At 48.4% G+C, this 18,931-nt stretch overlaps 1 protein-coding gene across 2 annotated transcripts in view; it reads right to left on the bottom strand.

The window, feature by feature from the left end:
- Nucleotides 1-18,931, bottom strand: part of l1cama (L1 cell adhesion molecule, paralog a) — a 35,279-nt gene that overhangs the window by 8,678 nt on the left and 7,670 nt on the right. For both annotated transcript variants that reach the window (XM_035522291.1, XM_035522292.1), the window contains exons 2-17: nt 9,063-9,442; nt 7,560-7,574; nt 5,734-5,836; nt 5,356-5,534; nt 4,548-4,670; nt 4,274-4,444; nt 3,842-3,956; nt 3,505-3,689; nt 2,987-3,118; nt 2,627-2,770; nt 2,128-2,239; nt 1,768-1,928; nt 1,150-1,309; nt 889-1,013; nt 563-664; nt 120-314 (exon numbers count right to left, since the gene is read on the bottom strand). In XM_035522291.1, coding sequence (XP_035378184.1) covers nt 120-314; nt 563-664; nt 889-1,013; nt 1,150-1,309; nt 1,768-1,928; nt 2,128-2,239; nt 2,627-2,770; nt 2,987-3,118; nt 3,505-3,689; nt 3,842-3,956; nt 4,274-4,444; nt 4,548-4,670; nt 5,356-5,534; nt 5,734-5,836; nt 7,560-7,574; nt 9,063-9,198 — 2,158 coding nt within the window. In that variant the 5' untranslated portion in view covers nt 9,199-9,442. The remainder of the gene's footprint in view (nt 1-119; nt 315-562; nt 665-888; nt 1,014-1,149; nt 1,310-1,767; nt 1,929-2,127; nt 2,240-2,626; nt 2,771-2,986; nt 3,119-3,504; nt 3,690-3,841; nt 3,957-4,273; nt 4,445-4,547; nt 4,671-5,355; nt 5,535-5,733; nt 5,837-7,559; nt 7,575-9,062; nt 9,443-18,931) is intronic.

Here is an 18,931-nt window from a genome sequence, read left to right as displayed (position 1 = left end):
GCCGCTCGCTGCTCTCAAACACCCCTGGCCAAAACTCTAGCCTCGGTTTTAGGTCCCAGACCGACATTAACGTGCAGGAAGGGCTCTGGCCCCTAAGGCTGAAAGGCTTGCTATCTTACGATCAGCGGGCGTGGGGTAGGCTTCGGAGAGCAGGCTGGGGTCGCTCTTGCCGACAGCATTGATGGCGATGACCCGGAACCGGTACGAGAAGAAGGGTCTCAGGGAAAGAGATGCACGTAGGGTGTCTCCAGACACACGCGCAAGCTCCTCCCACTGCTCTGTGTCAGCACCTGTGTCAAACTCCACAACATACTCTACACACACACACACACACACACACACACACACACAGCAGAGAAGGCAGGGAGACACCGGATGTGGGCAACATTAGGAAATATCTGTGCTGAAGTCCAAGACCAGCTAACTTTGTCTCTACAAGCCCCTGTATGATCCATATAGCTCAACAACCAATGGTCCATTAAACACAGATCAAATGGCTGCCGCCTAATGAAAAACGTTCAGCGCCACTGAAAGAATATTATACATAAATCAGTGTCTGTACCAAATACGGGACTTTTGTGGTCATCTCCGGGAGTCCAGGAGAGAATGACTGAGCGTTCTCTGGCCTCGGAGATCTGCAGCTGAGATGGCGCATCTGGCTTGTCTGAGTGAGAGCAGGAACACACATGGGAATTTGCATGCCACGACGCCAACAGCAGAGCAGGGCATGAAGGGCAGGTCAGAATGTAAACAACACTTTGCATGCAGACATGATATAGAGACAGCTGTCCATGACTGGGGGAAAATGTCTTTTTCCACAGGTCAAAATTACAATAATACATTATCTGTAAAAGCCCATCGCATAAGAAGCACTGATTGGTTTCATACCAACGACGGTGATGGAGCCGCTGGCATCCGCCCTGTCCAGACTCGTCAAGACCTCACAGGTGTAAACACCTTCGTCCTCTTCCTCGACGTCATTTACTGTGAGCTCAGACTCTAAAATCCTGTACCTGGAGAACAGCAATAGCAGCAACCACCATCAGTGGCCTAGAATAGTGGCCTGAATTCAGGTCAGAACACATCTGATGCTATCCCACGGTACGTCTGATAATCCAGTCTGATCAGTGGGGCTGTGACGGATCCTACTTGTCTGTGTCGGAGGACTCAGTGAGCTTCTTCTGGTTTTTCCTCCACAGGACCTGTGGTGGGCCCAGAGTGTTGTCCATCTGGTACTGGCAGGTAAGTGTGGCCGCCTTCCCCCTCTGAACGCGCAGAGCCTGGGGTGGCTCCACGATCAGCGTCCTGTCTGACGGGTGTGTACGGGGGCAGCTGTTATGCGTCACAGCCAAGAGGCAGTAACAAAGGCTGCCACGGCCCACTGAAACCGTGGCTACCGTTTTGATTGCAGCTTTATTTTCTGTCTGTTTAGAAAATTGCTAAGCCACTATTTCAAGATGAACAGAAAAAAATATATAGTATTCATTAAAAGTATATTCAAAGTTTTTTATATATATATATATATATATCTTTAAAAGTATACTGAATAAAATTTTATTCAGTATACTTTTAAAGATGTATATATATATAAATATCTTTAAAAGTATACTGAATAAAATTTCATATATATGAAATTTTATTCAGTATATATATATATATATAAATATATTTAAAAGTATATGCAATACTCAGATACTGCACAGAGAAGTGTGGGCATAAGAAAAAAGCGTTTCTGCATGTTTGTACTGGTTTGTACTGGTTACTTACTGAGCACTTCCAGCTCAGCAGTAATGGTGAGTTTGGCTTCATTAACGGAGCAGGTGTACAGGCCTGTGTCGCTGTGGGACACACTCCTGATCACCAGAGTGCCGTTGCTTAGCTGAGTCATCCTAGGGTTGGACATCACAGAGTCCCAGGTCTCACCCTCCCTGAACACACACATACACACACACACACACACACACACACACACACACACAAGCATATTGCTATATTGTTACATATACTAATTTTAACATGCTCCCAAAATGACCCCTCTGCACTGTTCCCAAACTTCCCCCAAACCCCACTGCCCTGCAGCTTCCTGCCAGCATGTGCACTCACAGCTTGTATCCCTCCCCCTCTCACCATGTGACCCGGGGCCGGGGGGAGCCAAAGGTCTGGCACTGCAGCTCCACCGTCTGTCCCTCCGCTGCCCGGTATGACAGGTCTTCCTCCGTCAGGATCTGCGGGGGAAGCTCTGGAAACAGCACCATGTCCTTTCACCTTCAGCTGACACCACTCACAGGCAGGGGTGGCGCAGTGGTTAAGGTACTCGACTTATAATCAGGTTGCCAGTTCAAGCCCCACCACTGCCAAGGTGCCACCGTGGGGCCCCTGAGCAAGGCCCTTAACCCTCAATTACTCAAGTTCTGTTCAGCCATAATTGTAAGTCGCTTTCTATTAAAGCATCAGCTAAATGGATCCATGCAGTCATTATATATATTAACTATTATATGTAATAAAAATTATATATATATATATATAGCTATTACATAAGTGTTTCTCTGGAAGCCTTGTGTATTACAGAATTTTATATATAATTTGATATATATATAAAAAATGTCACTACATATATATATCTCACCTATGACAAGGACGTAGGTGTTCACAAGTATGTTGCCGTGAATGTTGGCGGCCTTGCACTGGTACACTGCAGTGTCACTGCGTGTCACATCCTTCATGATGAGGACGCCCCCAGTCACAGTACGCCTGGGGTCAGGGTCGATGTCTGCACAGAGGCTGCAGCCTTAGAGCATGGCCTATACCACACGCCCACCCTGTCATCCTTTACCTCGCACTTTGGAGAAGTGTCTGCGCCAATTTACAGAGAATTACGGGGAAACCACACACGACATGCTACCAAGACAGATCTCATTAGATTAGATATTTTCCAAAAGTAACACACACCACACAAACACCCCCCCCCCCCCCCCCCCACACACACCTGAGAGAGGGATTCCGTTGATGCACCAGGTGACCAGGGGGGCTGGGATTCCGTCTGCCTGACACTCCAGTCTCACGGTCTCTCCTGGTGCATACAGTTCACTATCCGGTTCCTTAGTCCAGTATGGCGCAGCTAGAGTAGTACACACACCAGTGCACAGATGAGCACGTGCACACAGGAGCACACACGTATAAATACACAAATACACCGAACTGAGCAACCCACCGGAGAACCATGTTAACAAAAATCATCCATCCGGCAGAAATGAAGCCATACGATATTTAGATACATGCGAAAAAAACAAAGCTCTGACAGACACTTCGAGTTCCTGGCACCCCAAAAAATACTAATTAGAGGATGTTTATCAGTGCAGTTGCTAATTAGTGTACACAGAATTGGCACACTACAGCTGGAGCTCTGAGCCACCAGTGCCAGAGGTCCTCCAACCGAATGCCCCACTGAGCCCCACTGATAGACTAGTTTACACCACAAAACAGCCGAGGCAGAGTGGCCTGCACCTTCCACAGTGACGGAGTAGGTGTGGGTGGAGGTGCCCTGTGAGTTGGTGGCAGAGCACTGGTATTCCCCATCGTCATTCTCCGAGATGCTGGTGAAATGCAGCAGCCTGTCAAAGCTGTCTTTGGAAGTGCGAGATTCAGACAGCGCGTCATCCTTCCTCACCCACTGGACAGAGGGTGTGGGGCTGAGGGAGAAAAGGATAGAAACAGGAATGAAGACATGCAAAAGACAGTTATGTGATTGGCTTCAATATAGCATGGGGCGAACAATGCATACACAGACGCACATCCATATTCACACACACACACACACACACACAAACAAACACACACTCACACGCCCTGGACGATACACTCCAGATCCAGACTCTGGCCCCTCAGCACCAGGTAGGAGCTGTGTGAGCCTGTAGGTCTCATCATCTGTGGCCTTCTGTTCCGCACCACTGCGTTAGCTACGGACAGAGAATAAGAATGACAACAACATCAAGATCAACAACAACAGCAGCAGCGAGTGAAGCAAAACAAAAACATGGCCACATGTGACATCTCGTATGGAAACAAGCAACCACCCAAGCTGCTGTGCAGTACATGTGAGCCTTGAAGAGGCGGGCTCTGGGGCCCAGGAGGAGCCACATCAGGCTCCTCTTCATCTGAAGCCCCTCCCTCCTGTTCTCCCCTCCCCCACACATGCCCTGCTGCCTGCAGGCTTAACCCAGTCCCTGGCTGCCTAGGGGCGGTGTCTCGGCTGCCCCTAGCTCCTCCCACTTACAGGCCACAACATTGAGGCTGATGGCCTCTTTGACGACGATGATGCGGGCGCCCAGGAACTGGACGTTGCACGTGTAGTCGCTCCGACTGTCCTCCGGGATCACGTGGGAGAAGTAAAGGTTGCCGTCGCGTCCCTGGATCACGCGCTCGCTCTGCTGGATGTGCCGGAGCCCTGCGGCAGAACGGAAACGGATCAGAGTCCGACGCGCTCATCCTCGAACGTCAGAAGAGCCCGCGGAGCTGCCGGAGGAAGGGGGCGGAGGCGGCTCACGTACTCCTGTCCATCCAGTGGATGACGGGGGTGACAGAGCTCTGCGGAGGGTTGCAGTGCAGGACCACTGGGCTTCCCTCCTCCACCATCTTCTTCTCCTTCTTCTCCTTCTGGATGGCAGGAGTGTCTGAAAAGGAAGGGAGTTCTGGTGTTGAGCGGAAAGGGTCACAGGAACGTTAATGATCATCACTCTGAAACCAGTCGCCTAGTCTAATGAACAAATAATGGAGTTCCGGTGTCAATCCGAAAGAGCTGGAGCTGTTCCAGTAAGGACAACTGAATTCATAATGGTGCCATCTCCGTGTGCCGCGTCAACAAAGGGTAGAGACGTTGCCCTTCCTGGAGCCATGGAGAGTGCTAAAAGCCTTAGGAAAAATCCACTGAAAAACGTCCAGAGAATGATCATGTTTAAAAATGTAATAAAGCACGTTTTAAAGAGACACTGCTGTATGCCTGCTGCCCCTGGAGGGTTTAGGCTGTGGGCTATTGTTAGTCACATGCATGCTGACTGCTCCTGCTTCACACACATTAGTCCCAGGTGGCCTCGCCCCTGCAGAAAGACATACGGCGTATCAGCTCGACCTGGTTTCTGGGGCAACTGTTGTCACGGAAACTGGGAGTGAGGTCATAGAGGCACATGAGCGGAACAGGTAGATGGCTGGCGGCGCAGAACAATTGTTGCTGGCCCGTGTTTGATGTAAGCAAACGTCGCTACGCGCAAACGCAGAAGCGGAGCACAGCTTTACGTTTGCTGTTGAAGCCAACCTAAGCCGGCGTTTTCACTCCTCAGACGGACAGCGAGACGGACGCACCCTCGGTGACGATGCGGACCTCGCTGGACACGGCCGTGCCCAGGACGTTGGAGGCGTAGCAGCTGTAGTTGCCGTGGAGCTGGTGGATGGGGCCGTCCTTGGCTACAAAGCTCCCGGAGTCAGGGGACATCGACACTGCGGACGGGTCAAACTGCACTCCATCTTTCATCCATCGGAATCTGGGGGGGGGGAATTGGGAAGATGGCAGGAGAGACGAGTGAGAGACTAAGACTCGCTAAATATCTTCCTGCCGAATCTTTTCTGCGACCGTGTTTGGTCAAACACACCAACACTCAGGCAGAGGTGTGAAGGACCCTGGTTTACGGACTATGAGTCCATCTGGGACTAAATTTGAAATTTGTTTCTATGGATACTGACGTGGGAGGGGGATTGCCAGTCGCCTCACAGGTCATAATGATGTCATCCGAGGAGAAGGCAGTGATGGACACTGGTTGGGCAGTGATCACTGGGGGCTTCTTGACTGCAGAGACGGGGAGGAAGTAAGAGACAGCAACAGAAAAAAAAAAGTGAAATTGAGAGGGGGAGAGAGAAAAGGACATCACGTGACAGAAACAGAGAAAGAGAGCAAGAGAAACAGACAATACGTTTATCCAACCCATTCCCACCCAATATGTGCTGGCAGCGATGGGCTGCATGTGTGTGTGTGTGTGTGTGGTACTCCAAGGGCAGGGGTAGACACACTCCGTGTCCACCCATAAGGACTGTCTGCATTTGAAAAAAGGCCACTCAACTGATCCATGGGACTCCCACTGAGACCCTCGGGCACAAAAGGGAAAGCCCCTGGGACAGACACACACACACACACAGTTCTCGTGTTTCCATGAAACAGAACATCGCTTGAATAATGCCCCCATCCTGGGTGAGCAGGCGAGGAGCGGAGCATGGGCTGCCCCAGTGGAGGAGCCACGTGTTCAGAAAACGACACGCTCGCCACGCGGATGACATTTCACGCACGAGTGCCTCACAGGGAAGGCGGCTGCGAAAGACGTGGACAGGGACGGAGGAAAGAACCCAAAGAATGGACCCAGCGGAGAGGTTTAGAGAGAGAGAGAGGGAGGGAGAGAGAGAGAGAGAGAGAGAGAGAGGGCTAGAGAGAGAGAGGGGAAGGGATATATATATATATATAGAGAGAGAGAGAGAGAGAGAGAGAGAGAGGGATAGAGAGAGAGAGAGAGAGAGAGTGAGAGAGACCTTTTGGGAGGGGACTGTGGGAGCTGTTTTTGAGATGTTTTTAAGTCACCAGGGCAATAAACAAGTCCACATATATGGCAGGTAAAATTCATATTATACAAAGTGGGCAAATGCAGCCAACTCTTCCACCAAGTCTTTTCTGTACTAGGTCACGGTTGGATACTCGTGACACACCACTGTCCTGCCATGGGCCCCAGAAAGTGTTCTTTTTTGTTGTTGTTGCTGTTTGACTGCAAAATTTGAAGTGTGTGTGTGTGTGTGTGTGTGTGTGTGTGTGTGTGTGTGTGTGTGTGTGTGTGTGTGTGTGTGTGTGTGTGTGAGAGAGCTTGCGCATTTAAACAGAACATGACAGAAAGAGATTGTGAAATCTGGGTGAATGTGCAAAAAGGGCCAAGGAGAGGTGGGGAACAGAGAACAGGACAGAGCGCGAGAGCGGTGAGGGCTCGAAGACAGAGCGCGAGAGCGGTGAGGGCTCGAAGACAGAGCGCGAGAGCGGTGAGGGCTCGAGGACAGAGCGCGAGAGCGGTGAGGGCTTGAGGACAGAGCGCGAGAGCGGTGAGGGCTCGAAGACAGAGCGCGAGAGCGGTGAGGGCTCGAAGACAGAGCGCGAGAGCGGTGAGGGCTCGAAGACAGAGCGCGAGAGCGGTGAGGGCTCGAGGACAGAGTGCGAGAGCGGTGAGGGCTCGAGGACAGAGCGCGAGAGCGGTGAGGGCTCGAAGACAGAACTCTCACATCAGCAGCCATAGTTCATCTGCTGCAGGCTGTCCTTATAGTGACCTGAACCTCTATGTTATACATGGTGATGAAAAGGGTAACTATAGTAACATTTACCGTACTTCCAAACAGAATATTTGCAGTATTTGGTGATGTTGTCATGTGACACAAGACCTAAACCCAAACAGAGATAAAGACTTGTGGCAAACAAACACACAAATATGCACCAACAAACACACACACACACACACACACGAGAGAAGATCATTGGCACTTACGTTCTTTTGTACGGTCTGTCCAGCATGTCAGTAGGGACGAAGAAGTGAGTGTTTATACACACTAGATACACATTGATAGATTACATTATCTAAACACACCCACACACCAGATGCATCAGTGCTGTGTTTTATACATTACTGATTCTCAGTATTGCTGGTGATTACATGTTCATGTTCATGTGGGGCAGTGATAGCTTCGTGGTAAAGGTTCTTGACTAGCAATCAGAAGGTTGCCAAGTCAAGCCCTCACCAAGTTTCCCCTGTTGGGCCCCTGAGCAAGACCCTTAAACCTCAATTGTTCAAGTTGTATTCAGACATAATTGTAAGTTGCTTACAATTAAAATGCAACCAATTCCTGTCAAAACTGTTTTTGCTTTTAGAAACAAAATATTACCAATAACCTCCTAAAAATGTATTTTCTTTTTTTATTTTTATTATTTAAAATGTTGTATTATTTTTTACATATGTTCTATTATTAAAATAATCGGGTTTTTTTTATTATTTAAAAAAATAAACACACATACATCTGCACATGTTGGCTTAACTTCTTAGGTCTGGCAGAGTTCTGGGGCTGTGTAGTTCTCATTGCTCAGCAGGCGTTTTCTTTAACAAAGGCGCTCTTTGTGCTGATGAACATGTGAGGCCTTCCAAAGATCAGAATAAAGATGTGACATTGTGCCAACTCAGACACCTGGTTTGCATTTGGCTGGCCAAGGCCCAGTAGCCCTGCCTGATAGAAACGAGCTTGCTAAGCAAGACCAGAATAATGGCTCGTGCTGGGCCCTCCTCTGTATCCTCCAGTCCTGACACTTTATCCAGTGGTGTTGGACACAGTAAAAAATATGTTCTGCACTGGAAGAAGGGAATATTATCTATCTATTGGACTGACCCTGTGCACCAGACAAAAAAAAATTAAAAAATCTATTGCAGGTGTGTTATTGATCGGCCACGTCTATATTCACTGTTCATGGTCAAAGGGACTGCAAATGAAAATCAACATATGTCTTGATACTGTCACCTTTATACTAGCCCCGCCCTCTCACAACTCACCACCTCAGTCTGCTTGAGCCTCTGTGCGTGTGTGAGTGTGTGTGTGAGAGAGAGAGAGAGAGAGAGAGAGAGAGAGAGAGAGAGAGAGAGAGAGAGAGAGAGAGAGAGGGAGAGAGAGAGAGAGAGACAGAGAGAGACAGAGAGAGAGAGAGAAAGGGCTATTCTGAGCCTGTGACAAATTACTGCAAACTGAAACTGCAGAGCAGCACTGTGTTACTGAGAGCTGAGAATCAGGTACACATCTGCACCAGCAAACAAGATCAATGCTACAATCAGTTCGGCAAACCATCAAATTAAACACACCTACATCGGGACACTCCACAAATCCAAGCATACCTTTACCGTCAAGTTTACAGCAGTCAGACACACATGCACACGCACGCGCACGCGCACACACACACAGACACACACTGCACCGTCTCTGCACTTGCAGTGCTTAAATCTCATACTCACAGTTGTCTGGAATGTGGATGACAGCCTGGCCTGGCATTGGAGTGAGCACCAGGAAGAGGAGAACCCGGAGGAGAGGGAGTGGGGGAAGCGCGTGGCGCCCCCTGCTGACAACCTGCTGTCGTGACGTAGAAGGCATTGCTCACTGTTCCATCAAAGCTGCACCTGCTCACGGACTCGAGCACACTGTGAGGATGACTCCGGCGGGCCCACACGGGGACGGGCGGCTCTCTTCCTCCTCTCTCACACTCACTCAGTCTCTTCCTCTGATCCTTCTGCTCCTCCAGTGCTGGCTGTGCTTCCCCTCAGCTCGTCTCTTCCTCGTTGAGTCTCTCTCTCTCTCTCTCTCTCTCACAGATCCACGCCCTCCCGCTGTCGTCTTACTGGGGGGATAAAAAAAGAGCAAAAGAGAGAGTGAGGTGAAGAAAAAGAGAGAGGTGGAGGGATGCGTGCCACACATGTCAAAGGAAGAGAAAAATGACTTGACCACCAGCCAGTCCAGCAGGGAGCTGGGGGCAGACAGAGAGTGAGGAGAGAGAGCCCAGTGCACAGCAACAGTCCACCTTAGCAAAAGTCAAAACAGGACAGACTGAAAGTCACGTTCCTGTTAAACATCGGGTGAGATGAACACATACGCAACCAAGTGTGTCGTGCTGACAGAAGCAAATCCAAAAATGACATAACCTGATCAAACAAACATGGGCAGACTGATCACACGTATCAAAGCCAGTATACTGCCATTAAGCAGATAGCAGATAAGAGGAGAACAGGGAGGGGGAGGGGCCAAGAGCCTGGGGCAGGAGCGTTTGAAGTGGGTCAGTACGAGCACGCCGGACGATAAGCACCTATTAGAGATGGTATCAGTCATGCTGCAGGGGTGAGGGCCATGCTCCAGGAACAGTTCAGGAGCTCCCAGCAGGCGCTAGCGTCAACGCTATCGTACTCCGCGTCTGCTCCTTGCCAGAGCAGGTCTCGTGGGCGCACACGCGCACACGCAAAAGGAGAGCCCCCGAGGACCGGCGCAGGAAAACCGTGAAATGCACAAAGATGAGTGAGAGAGAGAAGGAGAGACTAAAATAAGCAGGTGGGGGGTGTTTTTAAGGCTCCGCTGATGCCGGTTGAGAAGCAGCAGAAGGCGGCTCAGGGGCTCAGCTGTAGCCTGGCAGTGCTGCACGCCCGGCAACGGAGCCGGCCGACCTTGGAGAGAGCTAGAAGGTTGAGGGGAGGAGTAAAGAAGAGACACACACACACAAGCGAGGATGATGGGAAGGAGATAAGCATTTCGGCCGCTTCTAGCAACGCTCCCATTTCTTTGAAACCTGTTCGTGTCAGATTTCACTGGTAGTGTTTTTCACGGGCAGTGTTTGAATTAGCAAGTGTGAAAAACACCAGGCCATGTACTAATACTTAAAGAAGGTCATGGTTAAGAGATGATAGAAATAATGTTGGTATGGAACATGGATTAGATGGGTCATTAAACACATCACCTGATATCAGTCTTCTGCTTGAATAGCTCTTTGAAAAATAGTAGGGCGAGAGAGACAGACAGAGAGAGCTAGGGGGTGGGGGTGGAAGGTGACAGCATAGCCAGTAATCCCCTCCCCAACTAAACCTCCGAGCCAGTGCATCACCTCTCACGCACCTCCTCTCTCCTCTTCTCTCTCAGTCTGAGATGCTGGCTGTTGCTGACAGATCAGAGGCTTCCTCACAGGGTGTCAGCAGCCAATCACCAGCAGGGTGAGCCTCTGCTGGTGAAAGTGGATGAATCGAGGCGCACTGTGTCATTTGCTTAGCGAGCAGCGGGATACCGGAACGTGTGAGAGGACCGCTGATCGCCGGTAAAGTTCGGCGGGACCGAGAAGACGCCCGAGTGTAGGCTGGTTTAGCCGAGTTCCACGTGCACACCCACCAGAAACGCCCGGCAATCAAAATGCCGTCCAGCAACGCTTGATCAAACAGCAGTCGGTAACGAGGTGACCAGACCAAGTGTGGCACACTCGCTGACTGAAGGTGGTGAATAAGAACAGAATAATGATGGTAATGAGAACAGGGAGAGAAAGCATGGAAACGCACACCTGCATGCACACACACACACTCACACACAGACCGACGTGTGCACGTTACTGTGCAGCAAGTGTCTTGGCTTTAGGTGCTTGCCATCTTAAGCCGAGCGTGCAGATAAGAGATGGGTGGGGCGATCGATGGGCTGTCCCATCTTCTGTACTGATGGAGGAGACTGACACAATGAGCTGGGCTTTAGCGCTCACCGACCTGCGGTTCAGCTGTTTCCGATAGCATCTAAAGTCCATTACCTGCTTCACTGGCCTTGGGTCAGAGGACAGACGGTGGTATGGTGCAGCCGTGATGGCCACGGGCCGCCATGAACTATTCTAACCTGTAGCCTCACGTCTAACATGGAGGAATAGAGCTCAGCATGGGAATCTGTTTGCCTTCACACAAAGAGGTTGAGTCATAGACAGAGCAAACAAACAAAGAGGAATTCATTATTTTTGTTCAGCAAAGAATGGGAACAATGACCAAGTTGCAGTTATCAATTAAAATATGAAGAGTGTAGCCATAAACATAAAAGATTGCAAAGGGCCTAATTTGTAACGCTGACAATTCAGCCTGTGTCGAAATCTCTCAAGATCAGAACAATGTTTTCGGTATGTAGCATCCACTTGCTTTTAAGTGCATCTAGCAAACTGCAGTCTCCAAGGGCCTTGTGGGACATGGAGATGCATGTTAATGACCCCTCATCTGGATCACGAGTTGAAATGCAAAGAGAAGGCAGCAGGAGGGTCCGAACTCCACCTTCTTCCCACCAACCAGCTCCATCATATCCCAACCACTTTTACATAATTGCCCCATTTCTCCTCCGCTGCTCCTCCAAACACTCAAGCGTGCAATGACCCAGCGTGCAATGACCCAGCGAAGGACACACGTCCTCAGACTCCCAAGTTTAACCCCGAGTGAAGGGGCTTTCACAAGCCTCGTGGAGCGCCATGCACATATGCAGGCTGTGTCCTGTCATGCCTTCTCTTTAAATATTTACCACCTCCCACTGTGAAGATGTGTGTCAGAAAGGAGGAGAGGGGGAGAAAAAATAATGAATACATGGGAGCCCTCCACCCCACGAGACCCCCCTAAGGGTCTATCTGCCTGAAAATCCAAGAGACCCAATAAGGGGAGTGTGTGTGTGTGTGTGTGTGAGAGAGAGAGAGACAGAGAGACAGAGAGAGAGCTTCTGTAAGAGAGGCGTGAAGAAAAGAAACTGACATTTAGATGGCAGCACTCACTGGAAGACGAGCAAAGGAAAGTGACTGAAAGTAATGGAAAGAGGAGGAGTTATGGCAGAGGACAGCAGTGTGTGTGTGTGCGTGTGTGTAGGGGGGGTTAATTCACAGAGACCCCCTACAGTGTAAATTATTTATAGCCTTTCCCTTCCTGTTTGCCCTGAATTCACCTAAATTCATAATTCATATTCCTGCATTCATCATATCTGGTTTGGTGCCAGACTGGCCCACTCTGTACAGGGGATGCAATTGTCTCCGTCTAGGGTCTTCCTGGAAGTCAGCTTCTCCAGGGAACGAGCCTGTGGCACTACGATAAGCCCAAGGGTTAAGGCTGTAACCATCATAGAAGGGTAGCACCAGATGTATGTGAAGTAACACTTTCCCCTAATCCACTCCAGAAAGCTTTAGCCTCACAATAGGGTTTACTGGATTACACGAGGTCCATAACCGCTCCGTTGATCTCACTGAGCAGCACCATTTAGAGAGAAAGTGGCAATTATCGCGCCTGATAAAAAGCCGATAGAAGCCTCGCTGTACTGCTGCCTTTTCAGTGTGTTTGCATGCGTTACTCCAGAACTCCAGGACAGCACGATATAGTCGGGGCTGAGTAGCTGGTTCCCTTCTTCTTCTTTTTTCTACCAATGCATCTTCTCCACTCTCAACGCCCGGACGCCGTACACGCTTTTCACTTCTCCCTCTCCTGTCCTGCTCTTGAAAGTGATGAAGTGCACACAGTCTGACATGCAGCTGACACCAGAAAATGTATTTTTTGCTGCTTTATTGACTGAACATCATATGGTGGATATCCCTGTGCTCCCTTCATAAAGGCCTGGGATGTGTGCAGACAGGCCTGCAGCGCACATATCCAGCTGCCTGAGAACTGACCTGTTCAGATGGCTCAGCGCAGCACTCAGATGGCACACTCCCTATCAGTGCTGAGAACAGCTATACAGAGAGATGGAGAGAGAGAGAGAGAAAGAGAGAGAGAGAGAGAAAGAGAGAGAGAGAGAGAGAGAGAAAGAGCGAGAGAGAGATAGAGAGACAGAGAGAGAGAGAGAGAGAGACAGAGAGAGAGAGCACTATTATTTTTTTGCCACTTTTATCTTCTAAAAGCCTCTCTCCAATTCCACACCCTCTACACCTATTCTCTCTCTCTCTCTCTCTCTCTGTGAAGGGTTAATATCAGAATGACAAAAAGCTGTAGAAATATAAAGGTTGTTAGTGGGGGCTACCACTCACGCTCCCTTTCCAGGTTTCCATGACAACATGGTCTTTACAGCTGCCCCTCCAACATATAAATTCAGTTATTCACACACACGAACGCTAACAGGCAGACACTTGGCCGCTCCACGTTCAAACATGCACAGGAACATGTGCACGCACACACATGTACATGCGCATGCGCCCCGCCACCAAAATGCTGCACATATTTCATGTTTTTTCAAATTAAAAGGGATGATTACCCATCACATTTTCTCGAATCTAAGATCCTGAGCAGCAGAGCTACGACGCCCTCTCGGTCCCCCCCCCCTCTCTATCCCTGCGCCTCAGCCCTGTCGCCTGCAGTCCGGAGCTCCGTTCTGGGACGGCCGGGAAGCAGCAACGAGGTTTATTTATTTATTGTTCCCCACCTCGAGCCACAGTAAAGGAACGGGCGACTAAGAGATGTGGTGAATAATTAAAGGCTGCGCGTACGCTCATTAAGACGGAGGGATGCCTCACGTTGATCTCGATAGGAGAGAGGGAGAAGGGAGGAAAATGGAAAACAATGGATCAACATCAAAGGGGATTCGGGTAGAATAACAAGAGTTCAAATTTAATAGGGTCTCACACAAACAAATATATCAGCAAAAGAGTTAGGATGACAGTTTCTATACAACACTCACAAACCTATGGTGAAATGTACCAATAACAGACAGTAATATGCAGTGTGACATGATTCTAGCGTTCGCCGTGGTTCTGGGTGTGGTTAATGCGGTAAATTATACAGGCGGAAAGTAAAATATTCTTTCTCTTAGCATGACATAACACAATAGCGTTTTATGAATAAATCTAGGGTAAACCTAGATGACGTGTGTGCTGTATCGAAACGAAATCAAATGACACGGACCAGCTACCACTTCAGATGACAGCGCAAAGCAAACTCTTGGATCTACATTAGAGGAGATGGTAACACGAAACGGCCTCGTGTATTCCATACAGGCAGAAGCAGTGTCAGTGTTTCCACAGCGAACGTTAGTGCACTGATACCAGCATCTTTCTCTCAGCCAAAATGACAGACTGGTCTGTGTGAACAAGAGCATTTATTAAAGAAACACACACCTCGGGTGCTTTGGATTACACCTGCCTCCAGACACGTGGCTGACCATGCAATTAGACATTCCATACTACTCAGAAGCCTTATATTAACATGGCAAGCAATCACTGAAGGCACAAGAAACATATTTTACACTAAATGGAAAATTAATAAGAAGAAATGCACTTGTAGCTTTTCCGAAACTCAAAGGCGTGGGACTGGTAGATCCCAAGCGCAAAGAAATACAAAAAGAGAGCCATAAATACTGGCCAGTGAAAATACTAGAGCCGGTTAATAACAGCAATCGTAACGTGAGGGAATTAAGCGGAAAAGCCATTACTGCTGACCTTCTACCCTCCCCAGGCGCTCAGAGCTTCGTTTCACACGCCATTTGACATGCTACACACTGAGAGCTATTGTGTCACTCTCACATCCAGTTTGTTTGTTTGTTTGTTTATGTTTGTTTATGTATTAAGACAGAAAGGAGGACATGAGTCAGTCGGTGAGGTCCACGTCTGGCGTCTGTCACACCCTGGCGCTGGACTTGTGGTCTCAGAGAGGCTGGCAGAATGAACGGAGTTTGTGGGATCAGACAGATGAGGACATTCAGAGGAAGAGACCTGGCTACAGTGGCCGACTTCGCGTTAGTGACGGGCGTCCTCTTTTGAAGAGTTGATTACGTAAAATCTGTTTCCCCAAAGAGTGGTTTTCACCCGAAATACATCAACTCATAGATTTCTGTTTCCATGCACCATTACACTGAGTTCACTTACTGCGAGCAAATATCTGTAGGCCGATTTACTACTGTTAAACGGAGCCATTATAGTGTGTTGAGACACAGCTGATTACTCCAAAAATCACTGGAGCGTCTCTGACACTGTACTTAAGCCACCGCGACAAAGCAGAATATGTTCGATTTGAAAATGAATACAAGATTATCGTCATTTTTAAAGCACTGTTTTGAGTATATACAAACAATATAGAGGTTATTTATATTCTTTAGTATTATAAATAACTATATTGTGTGTATATACTCAAAACAGTGCTTTAAAAGACACTCCAACGATTTTTAAAGAGCAAGTGTTACATTTTTTTTTTTTTAATGTGACGTCTGATCTTTATTTACCATGATCATTATCAGAGATGACAAACCGAGACCTTCGCCTTACAGCAGATGGAAACAGAAAGGTTTCCACAGTATGACTGAATCGCCATGGCTCCGTCACTCTCGAGAGCCATGAGAACAAAACAGAAAGAAAAGCCACAGCGCTGCGCAATGGCAGCAAGCGCAAGGCAAGCCCTGAGCAGGAGCTGGTTAAGGAGAACAGCAAGGACAGCAGTGAGCAGAATGAGGCCCAGCTCACAGGAACATGGACTCTGCAAAGCCTTCATGCGCACGGGGAATGGTACACTACATTGTTGCAGGAAACAAAGAGAGAACAACAGGTATCACACGGGGGTAACACTCCGGTCAAAGCAACAGTCCACGACAAATCTATTTTTACCACAATTATGGAAACGCGGCAGGATGACAGAACTGCTTTAAAAGCATTGAAACCTGCCACATAACAAAACAGGAAGCTTAACGCAGGCTTTAATCAAGCCTGAAGTACACTATACACAAGCAGGCCGTGATTAACATGCTATGTGCCCTCATGGCTGTCAGGGTGAAGATGAAGCTTTGTGTCTGTGTGCATGTATGGAGGCGTGAGTGCTCCCCTGGGCTGGATAATAAGTGTGCTGTTCTGAGGAGAAGACAGCTGTCCTAGGATTGGGTGACACACTGGGTCAGGTCAGCAGCTCCTCTGGGAGCAAGCACACACACATGCACACGAAGCCTAACCACTACCCACCCCCCATTAAGACAAGATCTCCATTACGCTCTTACATTACCAACATGTTTTAGCGCCAGCTAGCATGGCTGTCATAAGAAAGCACAGCACTGGGGAAAACTACCAAGCTAAACACTTGCACAATTAGTGCATCAAGCATCTAGTCCCCACAGCTATCAGTCATCACCAGTTTGGATTAGTCATGATAGCCTTGTTGCTCCATCAGTTAGAAAAGCAGTGTCTAAACACTGGCCTCTCTCCGCTGACTCTGTGAGACTAGAGGGGAAGATTTGTCTGGGATGTAGCTAACCCAAGACAATGATCTCCTCCCATGTGGAAATGGGGAGTATTGTCAGGACAAGGTCAAGCCTGCTTTACTACGCCGCACAATTTGCACGAGGACTCGGAGGGCCAGCACACACACGTGCCGACCACGGCGACCGGGTCTAAAGAGACAGGAGAAGGTAAATTAAACGATTGTGATGCGAATCACAAATCACACGAGAAGGCAATTTAAAGACTGTGAAGCGAATCACAAATCGGCACAAAGCAGACGGGCCGTAATAATGGTTCTTCTATAGTGGATAAACTTCACAATCATATACGATGATTACACAAGAAATTGCTTACACTAGAGGGTGTATAAAATGGAGGAAGACGTGGTCCGCGATGTTATCAGATGTTAATTTCGTGGCGCTGTCCGATCATCAGAAGCGGGTCAGATAACCGCTTTAACTCTGAAAAGTTTCAAAAGCGTCTTGCATCTAAGTGTTTTTCGTGTAATCAAATCTGGCACCACTTGGGAACAATGTGAGGAGAGAGAAACAGGGCTCTGTGTCACATGTATTCTTTACTTGGTGATGTTGGGAGATGAAGGCGGACCGCTGTCTATAGTGGGAATGCACTGACGGCTCTTTTTTGGGCGTAATATGCCTCCTTAGTCGGACTGAGTGGCAAAAGTATTCTGCAACATGGCTGCATTTACTAAGGGAAACATTGACAACAGGACAAGAAGCAATTATCTGCTTAAGTTACATGGAGTTGGACTCAACAGATACAGCCAAATTACCCAAGAACCAGTGGTGCATGGATGTCGACATTTTCCTGACATTTATATTGTAGCTAGCTAGCGAGACCCAATTTCGACGCCGGGGAAATACACTAAGCAAAGCCTGAAGGCATACAAAAGCCTAAACGTTTGGTCGTACTTCAAGGGGGAATGTGTTGGTAAAATTAGTGTGGATGTTAATAATGGATATTCTGGTTGTATATAGATAAGATGGTTCAAATATGTGTATTTCATTACAGTTTTTATTTGGAAAATTAAACTAGCTTGGCCTACTTGTTCGTAGAGAGCGCTGCCACTCGGTAATGTTATAGCTAGCATACACTAGCTATCTAGCATTACCTATAGTTGCACAGGAAAACCAAATAGCTAGCAAACGTTATTTTTATCTTTTAGCAGCCTGTAACAAGATAGATCAGAATTAATTCCTTAAACTATATTTACAGTTTTAGGTGCTTGTTTTTGCAACATTCACGCTAGATAATTGTACCACTCAGTCTGTCACGCACTGAGGCTCCGTAAGCGTCTCCTGACTTACTGCTTTCGCTGACATTCGTCATCTGTACTGGAGAACATCAAACCTGACTGTCAGCCCCATCTCCTAACACAAACACACACACACACAAACCATCAGTGGATCAAATAGCATGGGTAATCTAGTGCCAAGTGAAATCGGTTGAAAAGCGATTTGACTGCCATTCAAATGGCCTCGTGGTCACGCAGAGTAGGAACAGGGTCAGGCAGGCGGAGGCTGGTGCGCGTCCCCACTCCTGTAACCATGGGCGATGGTGAACCCTCACGGGTACCAATAGAGGGCTCGCTGCAGGGGGAGTGCACACTGTGCCTTGCCTGAAGTGGGCTGCTCTGCTGGGCTGTGATGTAGATAGCGCTACACTGAATCTCAATGGCCTGGACATGTGCAAGGTGTCAATAAAGGCCTGCCTTTTTTTTTTTTTTCCCCTGCGCCAATCACCATGACAACTCTCTGACTCCAGCAGCATGCAGCTATGCTCCACCCCATCCCCCCAAATCATTTCTCTTCCCTTTCTCCCTTTTTTTCATTTTTTCTAGTTCGTCATCTACGGTTAAATTCTCCTTGGCGCAACTTCGACTCCGTTTCTGCTTTTCACATAAATCTCAGGGCTGGGCCAGTGGATTTGTGCTTGTCTCCTTTGTGTCTCTCGGTAACGTCTCTCAGCCACCAATGCATCTTTCTCTTCAACCCACCCTGTGAACAGCCCCTCCCTGTATCACTCTGATCACATGGTTTCACTGTGCATGCATGTACACACACACACACACACACACACACACCCATCCATCCATCAGCTATGGGGACAAGCAGTTGGAATTCAACACTCTGTTCTTCATTAACAGATCCC

The sequence above is a fragment of the Electrophorus electricus genome, chromosome 24 (assembly GCF_013358815.1).
Source record: "Electrophorus electricus isolate fEleEle1 chromosome 24, fEleEle1.pri, whole genome shotgun sequence".
In the NCBI taxonomy this organism is placed as follows: Eukaryota; Metazoa; Chordata; class Actinopteri; order Gymnotiformes; family Gymnotidae; genus Electrophorus; species Electrophorus electricus.
Note: the sequence above shows the minus strand (reverse complement) of the source record. Positions and strands in the feature narration are given on the sequence as shown.